At 41.8% G+C, this 22,617-nt stretch overlaps 1 protein-coding gene across 3 annotated transcripts in view; it reads right to left on the bottom strand.

The window, feature by feature from the left end:
- ADAMTS6 (ADAM metallopeptidase with thrombospondin type 1 motif 6) overlaps positions 1-22,617 on the bottom strand; it is a 270,149-nt gene that overhangs the window by 122,063 nt on the left and 125,469 nt on the right. For all 3 annotated transcript variants that reach the window (XM_044292316.1, XM_044292332.1, XM_044292325.1), the window contains exon 10: positions 3,774-3,920. In XM_044292316.1, the coding sequence (XP_044148251.1) occupies positions 3,774-3,920 (147 nt within the window). The remainder of the gene's footprint in view (positions 1-3,773; positions 3,921-22,617) is intronic.

Here is a 22,617-nt window from a genome sequence, read left to right as displayed (position 1 = left end):
TAATTTTTTTTATGGATATGTTACACATTAAACAAAAATGTCATGTGAACCCAGCCTAAAGGGCCTGCGTCATCAAAATTCTCATGTTGAAATCATACAGTTTAGGCTGTGTTCACATAACATTTTGTTCCTCATGTTAAACATATATGTGGGGGGGGGGGGGGGGAGGATGCAAATGCGTAGAACACTAAAGTTTTCCATTCTACAGAGTCCAGCAAAAGAGTATACGTTAAACGGATTTAGTTTTTTATCGTGGAACCCTATAGAGATGGTTGCCACTGTATGGTATCCATTTAATGTATACATCACGTGAATGCATTAAATAAAACCTAACATATTTAGTGATCCCTCTGAATTTCATATTTTTTAGGGGCTTGCCTCATATGTTCTGTATATGGACTTCACAGAGAGGGTTCCCTGCTCAGGATTGCCCTTTATTAGCTGCTAACAAACAGCAGCTGTCTCTGTGGTGGACCTGGTTTAGTCCATGTCATTTGAAATGGCAGCATGTCATACTACACTTCTACTGAGGCAGCCTCTGCAACAAAAAATAAATAACGTATGGCAAACAAAGAACCCTAGGCCCGGCGGAGTTGTAATTACACCTGATCACCGCTGCGACGACGAGCAGGTAAACAATGAAGGGAAGGCAGCATTTGTACAACAGCTTCTTTCTCTTCAAACAGCTGATTGGCAGAAGTTGCTGGTAGTCGGCCCCCTGCCGATCTGATATTGATGACCTATCCTGAGGATAAACAGTAAAAAGCGGACAACCCCTTTAATCGGTCATGTCCTTCAGGAGGCTATGGACATGGAGCATTGCTAAATAGCGATGCAGGCCACTGGATGTAAAAACTACTGCTATAAGGTCATAAAATGTGACAGCTAAGATGGCTGCAGCCCGAAACTTCTCTTGTGTTTATTACTACCAATTATCTATATTTGGAATAGATGTTTTTACAAAAAAAAATAATATTAATAATAATATGGATAAAAAAAATTCCCCAAAACACACCAGAAAACGTGCTAAAAAAATTAATAAAAGTGAGGATTCTCAGCTGCATGTTATAGGCAGATTTTCAAAATCAGTCGTATGAACATACCCTTACGGATTGTAATGGGGTTTTTCTGAGAGCAGTCAGTCTTTTTTAATTTCACAAGGTCTTTATCACTTTTGGTGGCCGGCGTACCAGAGTCTCCTACATTGTTCTCAGACATAAATGTTTAAGATTGCAAGATCCCTTTAAGAGGGAACCTGTCATGCTATAGAAGCAGCTGGGCAGATGGATAATATAGTTTTATGGCAAAGAATTGATCACAACTTAATCATCGCTGCTCTTATCAGTGATTGACATATGACATACATGACCTTCCATGTATAAGTGTGCACACATTTCAGGGGAAAATATATGTCCTTATGGAGAGCGCCTAATCGTCGTAAGGAGTCTTAATCGTCGTAAGGAGTCTTAGGCCTCTTTCACACTTGCGTTGTCCGGATCCGGCGTGTACTCCACTTGCCGGAATTACACGCCGGATCCGGAAAAACGCAAGTGTACTGAAAGCATTTGAAGACGGATCCGTCTTCAAAATGCTTTCAGTGTTACTATGGCACCCAGGACGCTATTAAAGTCCTGGTTGCCATAGTAGTAGTGGGGAGCGGGGGAGCAGCATACTTACCATCCGTGCGGCTCCCGGGGCGCTCCAGAATGACGTCAGAGCGCCCCATGCGCATGGATCATGTGATCCATGCGATCACGTCATCCATGCGCCTGGGGCGCCCTGACGTCACTCTGGAGCGCCCCGGGAGCCGCACGGATGGTAAGTATGCTGCTCCCCGCTCCCCACTACAGTTTACCATGGCTGCCAGGACTTTAGCGTCCCGGCAGCCATGGTAACCATTGAGAAAAGGCTAAACGTCGCATCCGGCAATGCGCCGAAACGACGTTTAGCTTAAGGCCGGATCCGGATCAATGCCTTTCAATGGGCATTCATTCCGGATCCGGCCTTGCGGCAAGTGTTCCGGATTTTTGGCCGGAGCAAAAAGCGCAGCATGCTGCGCTATTTGCTGCGGCCAAAAAACGTTCCGTTCCGGAACGGAAGACATCCTGATGCATCCTGAAGGACGGACTGTCCATTCAGAATGCATTAGGAAAATCCTGATCAGTATTGGTGGGAAGACAATGTAATAAAGCAGCACGAAATGCAAGCAGAATGCTTGGATGTATAGGGAGAGGTATAAGCAGTAGAAAGAGTGAAGTGCTTATGCCGCTGTACAGAACACTGGTGAGACCTCACTTGGAGTATTGTGCGCAGTACTGGAGGCCATATCTCCAGAAGGATATAGATACTCTAGAGAGAGTTCAGAGAAGAGCTACTAAACTGGTCCATGGATTGCAGGATAAAACTTACCAGGAAAGGTTAAAAGACCTTAATATGTATAGCTTGGAAGAAAGAAGAGACCGAGGGGATATGATAGAAACTTTTAAATACATAAAGGGAATCAACTCGGTAAAGGAGGAGAGCATATTTAAAAGAAGAAAAACTACCACAAGAGGACACAGTTTTAAATTAGAGGGGCAAAGGTTTAAAAGTAATATAAGGAAGTATTACTTTACTGAGAGGGTAGTGGATGCATGGAATAGCCTTCCTGCAGAAGTGGTAGCTGCAAATACAGTGAAGGAGTTTAAGCATGCATGGGATAGGCATAAGGCCATCCTTCATATAAGATAGGGCCGGGGCTATTCATAGGATTCAGATATATTGGGCAGACTAGATGGGCCAAATGGTTCTTATCTGCCGACACATTCTATGTTTCTATGTTTCTATGTTTCTATTCTTCCGGCATAGAGCCCCGACGACGGAACTCTATGCCGGAAGACTATAACGCAGGTGTGAAAGAGCCCTTATGAGACAGGCTACACTTCTCTGGAATTCTTGGAAGAAAGGGATGCAGATGAGCTCTTAACAAGCTCTGCCTCTAATGTCAGCAGATGTAAGGCTCTCCAGCTTTGGCAAAACTACAACTCCCAGCATGCCCAGACTACCTACAGCTATCAGCCTACAGCAGGGCATGGTGGGAGTTGTAATTGTAGCCGCAGGTTGACCATTCCTGCTACGAGTCAATGTTCGACCTTTTAAACAGGCCTTGAGATATGCCTTGGATATATTAGGCCTTCATAAGGAAATATACAGTAGCATCTCCAGTATCCTGACCTAGGCCTCTCACCCAGTTAAGCCAGTACTTTCTGCTCTGCACTGATGAGGGGCAATCACCCCAAAACAGCTTGAGGTGATGGATTATTTATTATCCAAGTCATGTCCCAGGGATTCTTAAAAGGGCTGAACATTGACTTAGCTGCCTTACATCTGGTGGCATCAGAGGCAGAGCTTGCTAAGAGCCGATTTACATACCTTCTAAGCGTATACAAAGCCATAGCTGTCAGTCACTGATAGGACTGCCCATTTGGCTAGTAATGTATTCATTTGAACCTCTGCTCATTCTGGGAACAGGAGTCCGGTGGGCGGTCCAGCTCAGCCACACTAGAGACAGCCTACTGGACTCCTAAGCTCAGGAAGAGCAGAAAGTGGTGATGGATCTTTTCCCATAAAACTATATATCGATCTGCTCAGCTCGTCCTGCTCTATAACATGCTGCCCGCCAATCACACTGCATTTTCAAGGTGAAAGGTTCCCTTTAACACACATGTGAACAGAAAGTCAAACAGTTGTGCAAATTCTGGATGATAGGAGTTAAAAAAAAGTACAGTACTCACTCTAGAAAGCTGGTGATGTATTCTCTGCTACATGCCGACCAGGAGAAAGGGTTTGTGTTTGACGTAATGTGAGCTGCCATTAACTTTGCTGCTTCGTGACCTTTGGTCCCACATGAGTTTCCAATTCCATCGTGATTCATGCCAAAACTGGAACATATGAGGAAGAGAACATGTGGAGATACTGGTGTACTAGATGAAAATGTATGACAAGACCATATATAAAGAAATCTCAACTACACACTCCAAGCTGATAGTAATTACTTCACCCCCTTTACACTGTAAGCTTATATGAGCAAAATCATCAATCCTTGATGTGCGGCGAACAAGCTGTCCCTATGGTTTCATACTATATGCATTCATTCATAGGCACTCCGTGTACTGCCATATGGTGCTTCTGTACAGCATCGTATTATGGACATATGCTGTGCTATAAGCAAAGGCTCTAAGGGAGGGTACAGATGTAGCAAATGTTAACATGGAACTTAACACCTTAAATACACCGTCACAGCAAGCTTTAATTTGACATCTGCTTTTATAAGATTAAAGGGGTTATCCCATGATTATTATAAAAAAAAAACTGGAAATCATATACAATCTAGTCTAGAACCAGTCCATGGGTCCAGAGATCTCATGAGATTTATATCACAGTGGGTGTGTCCTTTCTGTTGCAGCTCTATCCCTATCACAGCTCAGGAGGCAGATGAAGGATGGAACTGAGCATAGGAGTCCACGTCAGCGAGGTGGACAGAGGAATAAGAAAAAGAACAAACAGCAGGTGGCGCTATACAGATACATAATAAATATTTAATGACATGTAGTTACAAAAGTAATCAGATCCATGTGCTGGTTTGAAAACTGCAGAATATCTTTCGTGGGACAACCCCTTTAAGTGCAAATTCAAAGTCTACTGTATTTAAAGGGGTATTACAGCACAAAAAAAGTGTCCCTTTGAGCTGCACATGCTGTAAAATATAACAGCACTTACACTCACCTCACTGATCCACTAACGCGATCTGACAGTGGCGGGGTCCCCGCTGCGCTCCACTTCCTGCTCCTGTCTCAACATTGGCCGCCAAGCCAATCGTAGGCTGAGGTAGGTCATCGCTGAGGCTAGTGATTGGCTCAGCGGAAAGCCACTTTCTGCCATGCCAAGAAGAGTGCAGAGGGGACCCTGACACCATTGGAGCAGCAACAGCAGCAGTTGGGGGATCGGAGAGTCCAGATTTGGTTATTTTTGTTACAGCACGTGCAGCCCGTGGGAACACTTTTTTGCCCTGGAATATCCCTTTCATGTGTTAGGCTTTAAGTTAACGTTTGATACATCTGCACCTTTGCAATACAGCATTCAATAAATCATGCCACAATTTTTCTGACGGATTTAGTCAGAGGCACGCGGAGGTACAGTATATGGAGCTGTAATGTGGCCATGTGCATGAGGCCTTAGTCTTATTGTTTATTGATCCATTAGTCAGTATTCTGTGCTTAAAAGGGTTATCCAACCCCTATAATGTCCTACTGCCCTGGCCCCTCATACAGGTTATACTTACCCCGCTCCCCGGCACCTGCATCGCTTCTGATGACCGCACGGCCGCCGGCGATTGGAGAGTGGGGGGTGCAGCCAATAGCAGGCCGCAACAGGGACAAGGCTCCCCAGCGTCACCCGCAATGCTAAGGAGGCTTGTTCCCGTTGCGGCTTGCTATTGGCTGCACCTCCGTAGGCGGATGTTTTGATCCGCCGACAGGGAGATGCAGCAGCCGTGCGGGCATCAAAAATGTCGAGGAGTTCAGGGCAAGTATGATCTAGAGGAGGGGCCCAGGCATTTTGGGGGGCATTATAAGCCTTGGATAACCCTTTTAAAGAAATTTTACCAAAACTGACATTTATTACCAATCCAAAGAATAGGTGATAAGTGTCTGATTGCTGCCCATCTCCTGGGACCTCAACTGATCACTAGAATGGGGGTCCTGAGCTCCCCAGTTCTCCTCACTGCATGACCGTAGTGTGAATAGAGTGACAATCAAGCATGCACTCTAATCAAGTATCCATGGGACTAACAGAGACAGTAGTGTATGGTTCACCTAGTACAGGACTATATACAGTATATATCATCCATTGTCAGTTTACTGCTGCTGTGAGGGGAAGATGTTATCTGAAGGGTAATCCTTATTATAATAGCAGTATGGCAGCTCTAATGTTCTTTTGATAGGCCTAGATAACGATGCCCAGAGAGGAGCATTAAGGCTCATTCAAACATGCGGATCGTTTTTTTTTTGCGGATCAGATGAAGACCTATTCACTTCTATGGGGCCCTTTTCTTCCGTTCTACGGCTTCACAACAAATAAAACATTCCCTACACTTGTCAATGAAAATCAAGACGTGGCCCCATTGTAGTCTATGGGTCCGCAAAAATGCGGAATGCAATCCATTTTTTTGCGGACATGCAGAATATGCAGCACAATATACTGCCCCAGCCTAATAATAATAATAATAATATAATAATAATAATCTGCCTACACAACAGGCAGTGTAAAGGACACTTTAGGGTCCATTCACACGTCCGGAAGTGTTTTAGCGGTCGCAAATTGCGGATCCGCAAAACACGGCCACCGGCCTTGTGCGTTCCACATTTTGTGGACCGCACAGGGCCGGCACTATAATAGAAATGCCTTTTCTTGTTTGTGTCTGCGAACAAGAATAGGACTTGTTGTATTTGTTTGCGGTTACGGAAGTGCGGATGCGGACAGTACACTGTGTGCTGTCCGCCTCTTTTGCGGCCCCATTGGAAATGAATTGGTCCGCACCCGTTCCGCAAAATTGCGGAACGGATGCAGACCCATTTTGCAGACGTGTGAATGGACCCCAAGTCTGCAGCACAAATGGCTGGAAAAATCAATAGAAAGGCACCACAAATTTCATTTTTGAACATTATAATACAGATGTTGTAAAAGGCACAAAATGGATTTTTTTTTCTCAGGTTACTTAAATATAAAAGTCATTCAGACAGTGGACGGAGAACACTGCAATTAACATTCAGAGCTTGATTATTTGACTTTACCAGACAAAACAGAGCACGGCAGTCATAACACCTTGTCACACCGCCATAGTAAGCAGGCAGACTGCTCGAGATATTTAAGACACGACACAGATTCTATCTGTGCGCCCACATCAGTCATTCCACCAGCAAACGTATAATTATCAGGGGGTCTACCGCTTCCTCTTGTGGGTCCAGACTGTCACTACTCCAGCAGGAACAACTATCTGTCTGTGTGCAGTATATAATAATACAGGTGTCACATTAGGGCAGACATGCCTACCATGCTTTTAACCACACAGGCAGAGACATAGAAAAAGTTGCCAATTATTGTGTATTTGCCAATTTTTAAGCCACTTTTGTAGAGTAAAAGGCATTGATAAATATGGCCCTGTGTTCTATGTGAAAAGGCCACTGCAGTTTTTGCTGCTGTTTTCAAAGCCAAAGACAGAAATGATCTGGCAAAGTACGTCCTTGCTTTATACTGCCCAATTCCTTGAATCCACTTATCTCTTTGGCTCAAAAAGATGCATGTGTGAGACCACCCTGAGGCATAGATTAATTTTTGCATTTTTGGGGCATCGTGTGCTTCTTTGCTGTTGCTTTTAGCTGCATTTTTATAGGGGGAAAAAAAGTCACACCTTGAAATGCCCTGTTTGAGACAGTAGTGTTTTTTCAAATTGCAGCATCTTCTGGGTCTGTTATTTTTTTCCCTCATTACCTGGCGTTTTCCACCCATAGACCTCCATTTCTTTTTGCTGCTTCTAAAAACACTTTTTTTTTCAAATGACCTTTTTACATGGCATTTTTTCCCAATGTATTTTTGCCATACAGCTCTACAAAGGAAGTGACATTGCAGGGAGGGTCCACGCTTTTCTCAAAAAAAGCCATTACAAAAAAAAAAAAAACACAGGTGGTTCAACACGTTATATGGGCAAAAAAAAACTCAAAAAGTTTAATAAAAGTAACAAATAAATCTCTGATCAAGTTAGGCTTCCCTTCCTTAAGGTTTGATTTTCTGTTTTTGCCCAAAAAAACACTAGAGACAAAACTGTTTGTGAAGGACCGAATAATAGGGTTTCCTTAATAAAAAAAAAAAAAAAAAAAAGGCTTGCCTTTTTTTCCAGAAAGAGCTCGCATGTGCTCATGGACTGGGTCTGGTATAGCAGCTCAGCCCCATTTACTTCCATGTGGTGAGCTGTAATACGAGGGGCAGAGTATAAACAAAAGAGGCACGGTTTCTGACAACAAAGTCAAACCCTTTGGCCTCTTTCACACGAGCGTGTCCGGATAAGGTCCGGATGCGTTGCGGCAAACCAGCGCGAGTAGGTACCCAATTGCAGTCAGTTTTGACTGCGATTGCGTTCCGTTCTGTTTTTATCACGCGGGTGCAAAAAACAGAACAGAAGTTCAGGTTTGGGTTCAAGGTTGTGTAGATTGTATTATTTCCCCTTAGAACATGGTTATAAGGGAAAATAATAGCATTCTGAATACAGAATGCATAGTACAACAGGGCTGGAGGGGTTAAAAAAATTATATATATATTTTTATAATTACTTAACTCACCTTAATCCACTTGTTCGCGCAGCCGGCATCTCTTCTGTCTTCTTTTAGGAATTGGACCTTTGATGACGTCACTGCGCTCATTACATGGTCTATCACATGATCTTTTACCATGGTGATGGATCATATGACATACCATGTGATGATCACAGTGACATCATCAAAGGTCCTTTTCCTCACAGATAAAGACAGAAGAGATGCCGGCTGTGCGAACAAGTGGATTAAGGAGAGTTAAATTTTATTTTTAGTTTTTTATTTTTTTTAACCCATCCAGCCCTATTGTACTATGCATTCTGTATTAAGAATGCTATTATTTTCCCTTATAACCATGTTATAAGGGAAAATAATAATGATCGGGGATCCATCCCAATCATCTCCTAGCAACCTTGCGTGAAAATCGCACCGCATCCGCACTTGCTTGCGGATGCTTGCGATTTTCACGCAGCCTCATTCACTTCTATGGGGCCTGCGTTGTGTGAAAAACGCACAAAATAGAGCTTGCTGCGATTTTCACGCAACGCACAAGTGATGCGTGAAAATCACCTCTCATGTGCACAGCCCCATAGAAATTAATGGGTCCGGATTCAGTGCGGGTGCAGTGCATTTACTTCACGCATTGCACCCGCGCGGAAAACTCGCCCGTGTAAAAGGGTCCTTTTTCTAACTTTGGACAACTCCTTTCATCCCATACCAAGCAAGCAGGGGAAGGCAATGCAGAAACACCCATCAGACACATATCCTCAAGCCCGCTATATAACACTGGCCAAGACCCAGTGTATAAGGTATGATTTAATGAAATGCACCAACTTTCTTTTTTTCTTAAGTTCAGCATAAAGCTAGTTACACCTTTCCTCTTCATAGGTTGTCAAGTTGCAAAACCAGGAACAGTCCATGGAGAAGAGAGGCAATGGGTAAGCATTCATGTGTTCTAACCTCAACAACCCCTTTTTGAGTTATGCATTAATGACAAGGGTTACCATTAGGGATGAGCGAATCGACTTTGCATACTTTATCCAAAGTCGATTCGCATAAAACGTTGTTGTAATACTGTACGGAGCAGGAGCTCCGTACAATATTAGAATGTATTGGCTCCTATAACTTTGCAAAGTCCGGCGAGACTTCTTGTAATAACTTTGTGAATTAATTATTACTGTAAAAAACCTTGATACCGAACTCGGGTTTGGTTCCAAGTGGTATTACAAAGTTTTATGCAAATAGCCTTCAGATGAAGCATCCAAAGTCGATTTGCTCATCCCTAGTTACCAGTTTAGAAAACAAATTTTCATAGACCCTATTACGGAATTTTTCGAGTCATCTGGTTAGAATCCTCATCTTTTGGCAGAGTGGAAAGTGGTTACCAAGAGCATCTCTTTCTCCGAAGCAGTGTTCCTCAACTCCAGTCCTCAGGGCCCACCTACTGGTCATGATTTGAGAACATCCTACAGAATGATTACCTGATGCACTGACACAAATTATATCACCTGCTCAATACTAAGGAAATCCTGAAAACATGACTGTCAGGTGGGCCCCTAAGGACTGGAGTTGAGGAACCCTGCTCTGGAGGACCTGTCCTGCCATCGATTTGAATGAGCACTGTGTAATGCTTAATGTGTCCTGTGGTGACACTGCAGGGAAACTGAACACGGAATGCCATGTATTACAGTTGATTGTTGGGGTTCCCAGCAAGAGGACACCTTGAGATCTACTTATTGTCAAGAGAAGAGACCCTTCTAAAAAGTAGGCAATATCCCAAGTGAAGAAACCCTTTAAATTGTCAAGACAAGTGTATTACAAAAGGACATAAAACACGCTCTGAATTTGTATGTCAAGCATTTTAGAAACCAACAACAATTTCCAGAGAATGTGTTACATACCAGAGGCACAAAGAGGTTATTACACTAATTTCATCCCTTTCACAACTAGATCGTGGACAGCAATAAAGAAGGTGCACTGGCTCACCGATTTACCAACAAACAGTAGCAGTAGGTAGTTCATCTTCTTTAATCACCCTATATCTTATTTTTGTCAAATACTGAAAGATTTGTAAGTGAATCTGCTCCAGACCTGACCTAATCCTCCTCCACCTTTGACCTCATCTCAACCACACTCTAACCTCATTTACTTCCAAAGAACAACAGCATATCAGTAAATCTCATCATTTATTTTAACCGCACGCTGGTCAAAGGAAGCGAGGCTAAATGAAAACAAAACAAAAAAAAATCTGCATGCTGTCAGAGAACTTAGCGGGGCCGATTCAAACAAGGTTATTTGAGATTCTGCTAAAGACCAGAACATGGAGGCCTGGGCTGCACTTAAGGAACGTGTCAGTCCTTTAGGAATTTAGAAGGCATTTTATTGCATCAGGAGTCTTTAAAGCAATATTTCATCTCAGCCAAAATAATTTAGTCTAAGATTAACGCTGACGAATTTGTGTATGCATGTGTTTTCTCTCTTCTGGCTTTTCCAGACAAGCTATTGAGTCAAGTGACATTTCAGAAAAGAATTTCAACTTACGAAGCGTAATGTGTATTGTGCAGACCTTTTTTTTTTTTTTTTTTTAGCATCTTAAGAATTACAGTTTCAAACACAGGACAAGGGCCAAAGGTTAAATGCGGTGCCACAGAGCTGATCGACAACATAGAAGATGCATTATAAAAGAAAGGAACATACAGCGACAGCATATTATTAATTAAAAAAGCAGGATGAATCGTTAAACCAGGCACCTTAGATTGTGAGCCCCATTGAGGACAGTGCGATGCTAATGTCTGTAAAGCGCTGCGGAATATGTCAGCACTATAAAAGTGAGTACAATAAATAAATACTACTTGATAGGGATGATCCTGAGGATACCTGTCTTGTGAAAATCAGTTGCAGTGTACCTGAGAAAGAAATACTTTTATTATTTACATAAATGAGGGCTTTAGTGCGCCAATGGGCAGTCCTAGACCCTCAGGGCACCTCAGCCCGCTCAGATATCCAGTGCTGGCCACACCCCTCAGTACGCTGTAACCCTCATTTGCATTAAAAATAAAAGTTTATTGGGAAGAACACAACCAATTTTCATTAGACATTAATTACTTTAATTAGCAGGATCAAGCCTACCAGGCAGTATCCCTGGTTTAATAGGTTTAATTCTGTTTACAGCTACTCATTAAACTAATACTCTACTGTCACTGTACATTTTTCCCCCCTTTAATTCCTCTTTAGTTTCCATAGTAGAGGCAGAGTATTAATCTTGGTGCAATGAAGTTTTGCAATGAAGACTACAGAGGCATTAAAGGGGTTGAACAGGGGGAAAAAAACAAAACATCTGGTCCCCCGCCATTTCTCTTCTTCCTGCTGCTTATGATGACTTCCAGACACAGGGACATGGGACCACTGCAACTAGTCTTTGCAGCCTGCGGGGAGCATCAATAAGTTGAGTGTGCCGGCTTTCATTTATTTTCACCATGCTGAGCTTTTTAGTATACTTTTGCCTGGACAACCCTTGAGATGTAGAGCTTCTCTGCACTTCTTGCTGTCATTTTCAGGTCGCCATTGTTCTCCCAACCACCAGGGACACACAACTTAAACAGTGCTGACATCTCAGTGATCTGCCGAGGTGATAAACCAAGGCCTCTCAGCTTAAGGATTATTCTGTCCGTTCTCAGTTTCTGAAAAATGGTCATAACTGACATGTCGATGAACAGGAGGCATCACATACGACGTGATCTTATTTTTGAGGTTTCTTGTGGCTAAAAAACGTTGCTATCAATCTGGCTTTTATGCCCAACTCACATACCAGATTGGAGCTAGGTGCTTGACAATTTGATAATTTGCAGATCTTAGTGACACCTGCTACTTCCTTGGTTTGCATAACCTTACGGCTTGTCCTTCTTGGTGTTGCAATTTCAATGTTCACAGAATTAGAATTAACCTAACTTTCCATTTTTGTAATTTCAGTGAGAAAATAAGCATCTGCCATAATTCTCATGGGTTAGTATCTGAAGCTGACCACTGCCCAACTAAATACAGACTAATCATATATATATATAAATATATATATATAATATTGAGAAGCAGGAAGACCAGAATTAGAGAGTTGTTTTGGGCTCTGTATTGACCCATCTCCTCTAGATGGACCGCCTCGGTCGCGTATTAATAGAATGTTTGGCTGTATAAGGTACTCATTTAGCGTCACAAAAATTCTACCTTGAGAAGTCTACCATGTAATGCTAAGACACGATTCCCATTTAATACAAACTGAACCACATCACAGAAACCAAAACTGTTTTTCTAAGCTTCACATTTATGACATTTCAGCCTACTTAGGCAATAAATCATAATGGCTGAAAACCCAAAGAAGTATTCTGTTCACATTTACAGAAGTCAAATGTTTTTATAACAGAAACAGACACGAGACATAATAATCAAATTCACCGCGTAAGTAGATAGACAGGCAAGTGGTAGTAATTCGCACAAAATGAAGGGCTGGCTGTCTGCAAGGTGAAAAAGGGATAGTAACAGAGATAACTGGATGTTTTTAATGTGGTGACTGTATATTCATGCAGTGTAAAATATAGCAGTCTTGATGGTTACCTTACCACCAAGGATACTAATGATAGCTTTCAAAATTTTACCAATTTTTTTTAAACCCTTTCTATGGCTACATTGTTTAATACAAACAAAATGACACATGAGGAAAATATAATATCAGCACTATTCTGTAAGAGGTACTATAAAACACTTTTGTAGAATGTTTTTACAAAATCTACCTTTGAAGAGTACATCAGCAGACTGTCTTTACATTTCAAGAACATATCCACTACGAAGTCCTTCGTGCTTTAAGGGCTCTTAACATAGGCTAAGAATCCACCAGATAATCGCTAACTAGCGTTTATAGGAACGCTCCTTAGTGGCTATATGGCGGTGTAAAGGTGTCGCTGATTACCCAATGAATGAGCTAGTTTGTCAAGTAATATACACGTTTGTGCAGACCTAAACCGGTGGCAGATCGAGCTGTCAAAACACGCTCTGCTGCCAACAATCAATGAGTCTCTATGGGGACAAGCGATGGCATTAGCGATTACTCCACACCATACTGGGGAGGAGATCGATGCATGTAAAAGCAGAGATCTTCATCACTGACGAGCAGATGCTTGTCAGGAAGGAACACTTACTTTAAGGGGCCTTTACTAGCTCTCCATCATAGAGTGAGTAAACTTCTACTGGTTGCCCCTGATAACTTCTTATCATTTAAATTGACCTAGACAACCTAGTCCCCATTAAATTGGGACATTTTTGTGTCACAAAGCATATAAAAAAAAAATTAAACCCGCATCTGGATCTGAATACTTTTGTAATTGCATGTAATAAAAAAAATTTGGGGGACATTTATTAAGACCGTATTTTAGATGCCAGTCTTAATAAAGCCCTATAGCCGGCAGAGGTTTGATGGAAGTTATGAAGGAGTGCTGGCCTCTACATAAATTCGGCGCATCCTGCGCCAGTTCTAAATGTAAGACAGCCGAGGTCAGGGCGGAACACTAAGCGTTATAAATCATTATAATGCTGTAAGTTTGTGTGACAGAAGCAGCGTTCAATCAGGGAAATACAATTACTGCTGTCACACTGAGCATATTTCACAGACCGAAAGGATACCTGCACACGCTGTGAATTACATGCGTTTTTTTATGTGCGGATTCTCATGCACAAAATACAGTTAGGTCCATATACACTGGCCTGTCCAAAAAAAAAAAAAGTCACCAACAAAAAAAAGCCTTTAGGTTTGATTACGGCACGCATTCGCTGTGGCATTGTTTCGATAAGCTTCTGCAATGTCACAAGATTTATTTCCATCCAGTGTTGCATTCATTTTTTACCAAGATCTTGCATTGATGATGGTAAAGTCTGACCGCTGTGCAGAGCCTTCTCCAGCACATCCCAAAGATTCTCAAAGGGATTCAGGTCTGGACACTATGGTGGCCAATCCATGTGTGAAAATGAGGTCTCATGCTCCCTGAACCACTCTTTCACAATTTGAACCCGATGAATGCTGGAATTGTCATCTTGGAATATGCCCGTGCCATCAGGGAAGAACAAATCCATTGATGGAATAATCTGGTCATTCAGAATGTTCAGGTAGTCAGTTGACCTCATTCTTGGAGCACATACTGTTGCTGAACCTAGACCTGACCAACTGCAGCAACCCCAGATCATACCACTGCCCCCACAGGCTTGTACAGTAAACACGAGGCATGATGGGTACATCACTTCATCTGCCTCTCTTCTTACCTTGATGCGCCCATCACTCTGGAACAGGGTAAATCTTAACTCATCAGACCACATGACCTTCTTCCATTGCTCCAGAGTCCAATCTTTATGCTCCCTAGCAAATGAAAGCCTTTTTTCTGGTTTGCCTCACTGATTAGTGGTTTTCTTACGGCTACACAGCTGTTCAGTCCCAATCCCTTAAGTTCCCTTCGCATTGTGCATGTCGAAATGCTCTTACTTTCACTATTAAACATAGCCCTGAGTTCTACTGTTGTTTTTCTTCGATTTGATTCACCAAACGTTTAAGTGATCGCCGATCACGATCATTCAGGTTTTTTTCCCCGCAACATTTCTTCCTCTAATACGATGGGTCCCCACTATCCTTCTAGTTATTAATAATGCATTGGACAGTCCTTAACCCAATTTTAGTAGTTTCTGCAATCTCCTTAGATGTTTTCTCTGCTTGATGCATGCCTTGTCCCTTTTCAAACAGACTAACATCTTTTCCACGACCACGAGATGTGTCTTTCGACGTGGCTGTTTAAGAATTGAGAAGCAACTCAGTGCACCAGTTGGGGTTAAATGACTTATTGCCAGCTGAAAGATAATCGCCCGATGCAGTAATTATCCAATAGGAGGCTCATAACTATTTGCTTAGTTAAATCCAGGTGGCGACTTTTTTTTTGGACAGGCAGTGTATATTTGGAGACTGACACAATTTTTTTTTTTTACTGGTTTATTAAAACATATTGAAGTTATAGTTATAAAATGGACATGGACATAAACTTTTAGCTTTCATTTTAGGGTATTCTCATTAAAATTGGATAAAGGGTTTAGGAGTTTTAGCTCCTTTACATGTGGTACCCTGTTTTTAAAGTGACCAAACGTATTTGGAAAATTGACTCAAAGGCTGTATCATGGGCAGGTGTGGGCAATTCCTTAATTATTATATTCTCAATTAAGCACATAAAAGGCCTGGAGTTGATTTGAGGTGTGGTGCTTGCATTTTGAAGATTTTGCTGAGAAGTAAACAGGCGGTCAAAGGAGCTCATGCAAAACAGAAAAAAAGACATTCAAGAAATTGCTACACTATTAGAAGTGGCAAAATCTACAGTTTGGTACATCCTGAGAAAGAAAGAAAGCACTGGTGACCTCAACAATGCAAAAAGACCTGGACGTCTACAGAAGACAACAGTGGTGGATGATCGCAGAATAATTATCATGGTGAAGAGAAACCCCTTCACAACAGCCAACCAAGTGAACAACACTCTCCAGGATATTGGCGTATCAATATTCAAATCTACCATAAAGAGAAGATTGCATGAAAGTAAATGCAGAGAGTTCACTGCACGGTGCAAGCCACTCATAAGCCTCAAGAAAAGGAAGAGTAGATTGGACTTTGCTAAAAAAAAAAAAAACACATCTTAAAAAAATCAGCACACTTCTGGAAGAACATTCTTTGGACAGATGAAACCTTAAGATCAACCTCTACCAGAATGATGGAAAGAAAAAAGTATGGCGAAGGCATGGTACAGCTCATGATCCAAAGCATACCACATCATCTGTAAAACACAGGCGGAGGAATGGCTTGTGTGATGGCTTGGGCATGCATGGCTGCCAGTGGCACTGGGTCCTTAGTGTTTATTGATGATGTGACACAGGACAGAAGCAGCCGGATGAATTCTGGGGTTTTCAGAGACATACTGTCTGCTCAAATCCAGCCAAACCGATTGGTCGGCGTTTCATAATACAGATGGACAATGACTCAAAACAAAAAGCCAAAGCAACCCAGGAGTTTATTAAAGAAAAGAAGTGGAATATTCTTGAATAGCCAAGTCAGTCACCAGATCTGAACCCAATAGAGCATGTATTTCACTTGTTAAAGACTAAACTTCTGACAGAAAGGCCCACAAACAAACAGCAATTGAAAACCGCTGCAGTAAAGGCCTGGCAGAGCATTAAAAAGGAGGAAACACAGCGTCTGGTGACGTCCATGAGTTCAAGACTTCAGGCAGTCATTGCCAACAAAGGGTTTTCAACCAAGTATTAGAAATTAACATTTTATTTACAATTATATAATTTGTCCAATTACTTTTGAGCCCCCGAAATGAAGGGATTGAGTTTAAAAAATGCTTTAGTTCCTCACATTTTTATGCAATCATTTTGTTCAACCCAGTGAATAAATCTGAAAGTCTGAACTTCAACTGCATCTGAATTGTTTTGTTCAAAATCCATTGTCGTAATGTGCAGAACAAAAACTAGAAAAATGTTGTCTCTGTCCAAATATATATGGACCTAACTGTACATGGTATCACCAGCAAAGTGTATGAGATTTCAGAAATCTTGTTTGCACTTTTGCTTATTTTTTCCATGTGGAAATTGATCTGCTGTGCGGATTTAAAAATCCTCAGCATATAATTTAGCGTTTTTTTTTTTGTTTTTTTTTTGGGGGGGGGGGGGGGGGACGGATTACATCCTTAGCATTGCAAGGGGTAGATCTGCGGAAAAGCTGCATAAAAATCTGCAAGTAATGTGGATTTGGTGAAAACATTTTTAAAAACTCAAGCGGAATCTCCGTTTTGAAATCTACACTCTTTGTGAATGGAGCAGTAGTGCATATGTGCGACTGCGGCACCACTTACTTCAACGGGACTGATGGGCAGAGCACTTGGCTCTATCTCGACTAGTCTCAGAGAAGTGAATAGACGAGTGGTCATACATGTGAACTACTGCTCCATTCACGAAGGAGACCCCAGCGATCAGACCCTTATCCCTTTTCTATGGACAGGGGATACATATTAATTGTGGATAAACCCCTTTATTTTCCATTACGGTGCATTACACTGCCATCACCATCCCCTGCAACAACAACAGAACAAACAAAAAAAAACGATAGATATCTTAATGTCCTTGAAACAGGACAAATATTCAGCCCTGAATATAATCTGGCACCCCTTGCACCAAGGCTCCCATGTCCCTCTGTAGTATCTTCTACAATATAGGAAACTTCAGTGGTCATAACTGATATAATGGGTGGCCATCCATTGCCTCTATTCCAGGGACACTGCTGCACTTCAGAGCATCTAACATGTTATCGTTTTGCTGTAAATGAACCGATTTGGTGACTTTCTTACTATACTTGGTGCTAGTTACTTTTAGATATTATGCTGTGCGAGGGACGTGCACAATGTATACACATTGCTCTCTATTTAACAGATATAACTATTAGCTGCCAAAAAAAACATCACACCCACCGTGTCTGCATCATGCTCCAGTTTTCACTGGACACCCAGTGGACCCTCGAACATTAACACCTCCCAACTCTGAGCTAACTACTTTCTAAGTCCTGTGTGTTGTCTTACTTTGCCATCTGATCTCATTTAGTGATTCTTTGACAGCTTCCTGTGTGGTACGCCTTTCGGTGTCAGACAGGCCCTCCAAACCACCGCAAGCTCATTTCCAAATGTACCTTTTTACTACGACGTCTGCTGCCCTTTAGTGCTCTTTTCTCTAATACCCCGCGATGACAGTGCTGCAATTGTGTCAGACGCTTCAGGAGAACAATATCACAAACCCTCTAATATGACTGTAAGACGACACGCATGTCACAGCCTGCTCTTCCCCCCCTAGGAATTTTCTTACTCTGCAGGCATATGTTTCAACTGTGCATTCATCAATCTAATGTATTGTAGCAAGCAAAGTAACATACATCAGACCCCAGTATGTAAACATCAAAAAGTTTCATAAATTTCAATAAAAAAAACTTTAAAAAGTCATAATGTGGGGCCATTAGAGACCGGGTAGATACAATTTCTCCTTGAGGAGAGTGCCTATGTATGGGACGCTTTATACCTACTAGGCACTTATATTAGTAACCCCCGTACCCCAGACAAATACTTCTCATTCAGCTAAATCAGTTCTGTCTTCTCTGCACTATTGAGGAGCAATGACCTCAAAACGGTGGTGTGCAGACAAGGTACTGGCTTGGCTATAATCCTAAATTATGTCACAAGGCCTGCTTCAAAGGTCGAGAATTGACTTATAGGAGAGTTACTGATGGTACAAGAGACACTGGTTTACTTGCCTTTTTTGGGAAAGAGAGCTCATTTTTATATATATATTTAGAGAGAGAGAACGAGAAACACCAAGAACGAAAAGTCATGGAGATCTGGAAATTAATGATATGCAAAATATAAAAAATTGGAAACAAAATGTTCAAGAAATCTAGAATTATTCTGTATCGAGTATGAGTACCACACGCAGAAATACACACACTTACACACCTTGGCATGCACTCAGTGAGGTTATTAATGGTTGCCTGAGGAATGTTCTGCCACGCTGAATGCACTTGGGCGCACAAATGATCAAGATCCGGTGCTAGCAGCTTCCTTTGCAAGTGCCGACCAATGACGTCCATGATGTGCTTGATGGGAGAAAAGACTGGAGATGCTGCAGATCATGTTAGCATGTTTAGGACACAATGGCTGCTCACAGAAGCACAAGGTTCGGCATTGTCCTGTAAAAAATGGCCTCATTGCTAAAGAGCATAGACCTTCATCTCCGTCTTGATGTGCACCATGATAGCCTTTAACAGTGGTGGTATGAGGTCATAGGAACACCTGTAGTTGGATGTCTGGCTCGTAGACCAATGTGGTGCAAACGTCTTCTGATGGTTTGTGTAGACACTGTTTGTCGCCCTAGGCTTGGGATGTGAAGTCCAATTTCATTTGTAGTACAGAATAGATCACTACGTTCCATTCTTCTTATCAGATGATTCATCTGTGCAGATGTTCGCCTTTGTGCACTCTTGCTGTCATTTGTTGTTCTTCCTACCACCTGGACACACAACATTGAACAGTGCTGACATCTTGACATATGCACGCAGCGATCTTTGGGAGTGATAAACCAAGGTCTCTCAGTTCAAGGATTCTATCCCTATCAGTTTGCAACAAGTGGCAATAACTGGCACATCGATGAACAGGAGGCATCGCACAATCATCCCACATGACTTGGTACAATTTTCAGGTCGGTAAAAACCTTTGCTTTCAATCTGGCTTTTATGGCCCTCCCACATGCCACAGATTAGAGCTAGGTGCTAAAACATTTTATCATTCACAGATCTTAGTGACCCCTGCTACTTCTTCGATTTGCATAATCTTGCTTCAGGGTTTTTTTTTATGTAAATTTTAAAACCAAAACTAAAAGGAGTGGAATCAAGAAGAGAAGAAGTTTTACATGCATTTAATACTTTCTCTCCTATTATGATCCACACCTGATTTTGGCTTCAAAAACTGCATAAAGAACCTGAATATGTGGCAGCACCCTTAGGGTGTGTCCTTGGTGTTGAATTTCAATGTTCAAGGGTTTGTGTATATATATACAGTACAGACCAAAAGTTTGGACACACCTTCTCATTCAAAGAGTTTTCTTTATTTTCATGACTATGAAAATTGTAGATTCACACTGAAGGCATCAAAACTATGAATTAACACATGTGGAATTATATACATAACAAAAAAGTGTGAAACAACTGAAAATATGTCATATTCTAGGTTCTTCAAAGTAGCCACCTTTTGCTTTGATTACTGCTTTGCACACTCTTGGCATTCTCTTGATGAGCTTCAAGAGGTAGTCACCTGAAATATTTTTCACTTCACAGGTGTGCCCTGTCAGGTTTAATAAGTGGGATTTCTTGCCTTATAAATGGGGTTGGGACCATCAGTTGCGTTGTGGAGAAGTCAGGTGGATACATAGCTGATAGTCCTACTGAATAGACTGTTAGAATTTGTATTATGGCAAGAAAAAAGCAGCTAAGTAAAGAAAAATGAGTGGCCATCATTACTTTAAGAAATGAAGGTCAGTCGGTCTGAAAAATTGGAAAAACTTTGAAAGTGTCTCCCTAGTGCAGTCACAAAAACCATCGAGCGCTACAAAGAAACTGGCTCACATGCGGACCGCCCCAGGAAAGGAAGACCAAGAGTCACCTCTGCTGTGGAGGATAAGTTTATCCAAGTCACCAGCCTCAGAAATCCCAGGTTAACAGCAGCTCAGATTAGAGACCAGGTCAATGCCACACAGAGTTCTAGCAGAAGACACATCTCTAGAACAACTGTTAAGAGGGGACTGTGTGAATCAGGCCTTCATGGTAGAATATCTGCTAGGAAACCACTGCTAAGGACAGGCAACAAGCAGGAGAGACTTGTTTGGGCTAAAGAACACAAGGAATGGACATTAGACCAGTGGAAATCTGTGCTTCGGTCTGATGAGTCCAAATTTGAGATCTATGGTTCCAACCACCGTGTCTTTGTGCGACGCAGAAAAGGTGAACGGATGGACTCTACATGCCTGGTTCCCACCGTGAAGCATGGAGGAGGAGGTGTGATTGTGTGGGGGTGCTTTGCTGGGGACACTGTTGGGGATTTATTTAAAATTGAAGGCATACCAAACTAGCATGGCTACCACAGCATCTTGCAGCGGCATGCTATTCCGGTTTGCGTTTAGTTGGACCATCATTTATTTTTCAACAGGACAATGACCCCAAACACACCTCCAGGCTGTGTAAGGGCTATTTGACCATGAAGGAGAGTGATGGGGTGCTGCGCCAGATGACCTGGCCTCCACCGTCACCGGACCTGAACCTAATCGAGATGGTTTGGGGTGAGCTGGACCGCAGAGGGAAGGCAAAAGGGCCAACAAGTGCTAAGCATCTCTGGGAACTCCTTCAAGACTGTTGGAAGACCATTTCAGGTGACTACCTCTTGAAGCTCATCAAGAGAATGCCAAGAGTGTGCAAAGCAGTAATCAAAGCAAAAGGTGGCTACTTTGAAGAACCTAGAATATATGACATATTTTCAGTTGTTTCACACTTTTTTGTTATTTATATAATTCCACATGTGTTAATTCATAGTTTTGATGCCTTCAGTGTGAATCTACAATTTTCATAGTCATGAAAATAAAGAAAACTCTTTGACTGAGAAGGTGTGTCCAAACTTTTGGTCTGTACTGTGTATATAGATATATATATATATATATATATATATACACACACACACACACACACACACACCTATGATGTATATACTTCCATCACTGTATGAAATTCAGCACATTTCTAGACAAGTACAATGACAACTCTGACACCTCTGGGGTAAACTATGAAAAGGAAAGCATTTTCTGGAGTAAAATAAATTCTTGAACAAGAGGTCATGAACTGAAAGCTGCAGGGGATGGTATGGGAGGAAAAAGCAAAGCAATTCTATGATCTACAGTATAGACACTACTATTGCTGGAATGAAGAAAATTGTCCCAAAAGTCAGAATAGCACGATGTTACTGGTCATTTATGATGGTTAACATGGGTTTTATTATTTGAGTTGTATATACTTATTTAGGTATCACATAAACTATGGCTGTATAACCAGTAGAAGGAAACGAGAATAGAACTAAAAATTTTAAGAAAAACCTTTTCTGTAACACACAGAATAGGATGAACTTCATCTCTCTTCCTTCTATAGATTTGTCTTTAATGGCTCCCTCCAACATGCTTATCCATGCAGTTTCTAAATGTGGAGGATAGACTATTCCATATAAAAGAATGCCCATCGCATTTACTTTCAAACACTAGGTTTAAACAACCCATTGTATAATGATGGAAGCTACTCCTTAAAGGGGTTGTGGAATATTAGAAAATAAAGTGACTGTAGTTTAGCTGCAATTCCAGTCCCCGCCTCTGTACAAGAGTGGTGCTGTTTTGTCGCCATACATCCAGCATTATCACTGCATATCTGCCAAGGTTTCTCAGTGAACAATTTAGCATTTATAGGTGCTCAACAGAATGTCAAGGAAAAAACAAAAAATTTGCTCCAGCTTGTTATTTACCACCCCTCCCTCTCCTTCTAAGGGCTCATGCACACAGCCATAGCCATTTTTGCGGTCCGCAAATTGCAAATCTGCAAAACATGGATACCAGCCCAGAGTCTACAGCCATATATTTTTTA

Source organism: Bufo gargarizans, chromosome 1 (genome assembly GCF_014858855.1).
Source record: "Bufo gargarizans isolate SCDJY-AF-19 chromosome 1, ASM1485885v1, whole genome shotgun sequence".
NCBI lineage: Eukaryota > Metazoa > Chordata > Amphibia > Anura > Bufonidae > Bufo > Bufo gargarizans.
The sequence above is the reverse complement of the archived record's forward strand: the minus strand, read 5'-3'. Positions and strand labels throughout refer to the sequence as shown.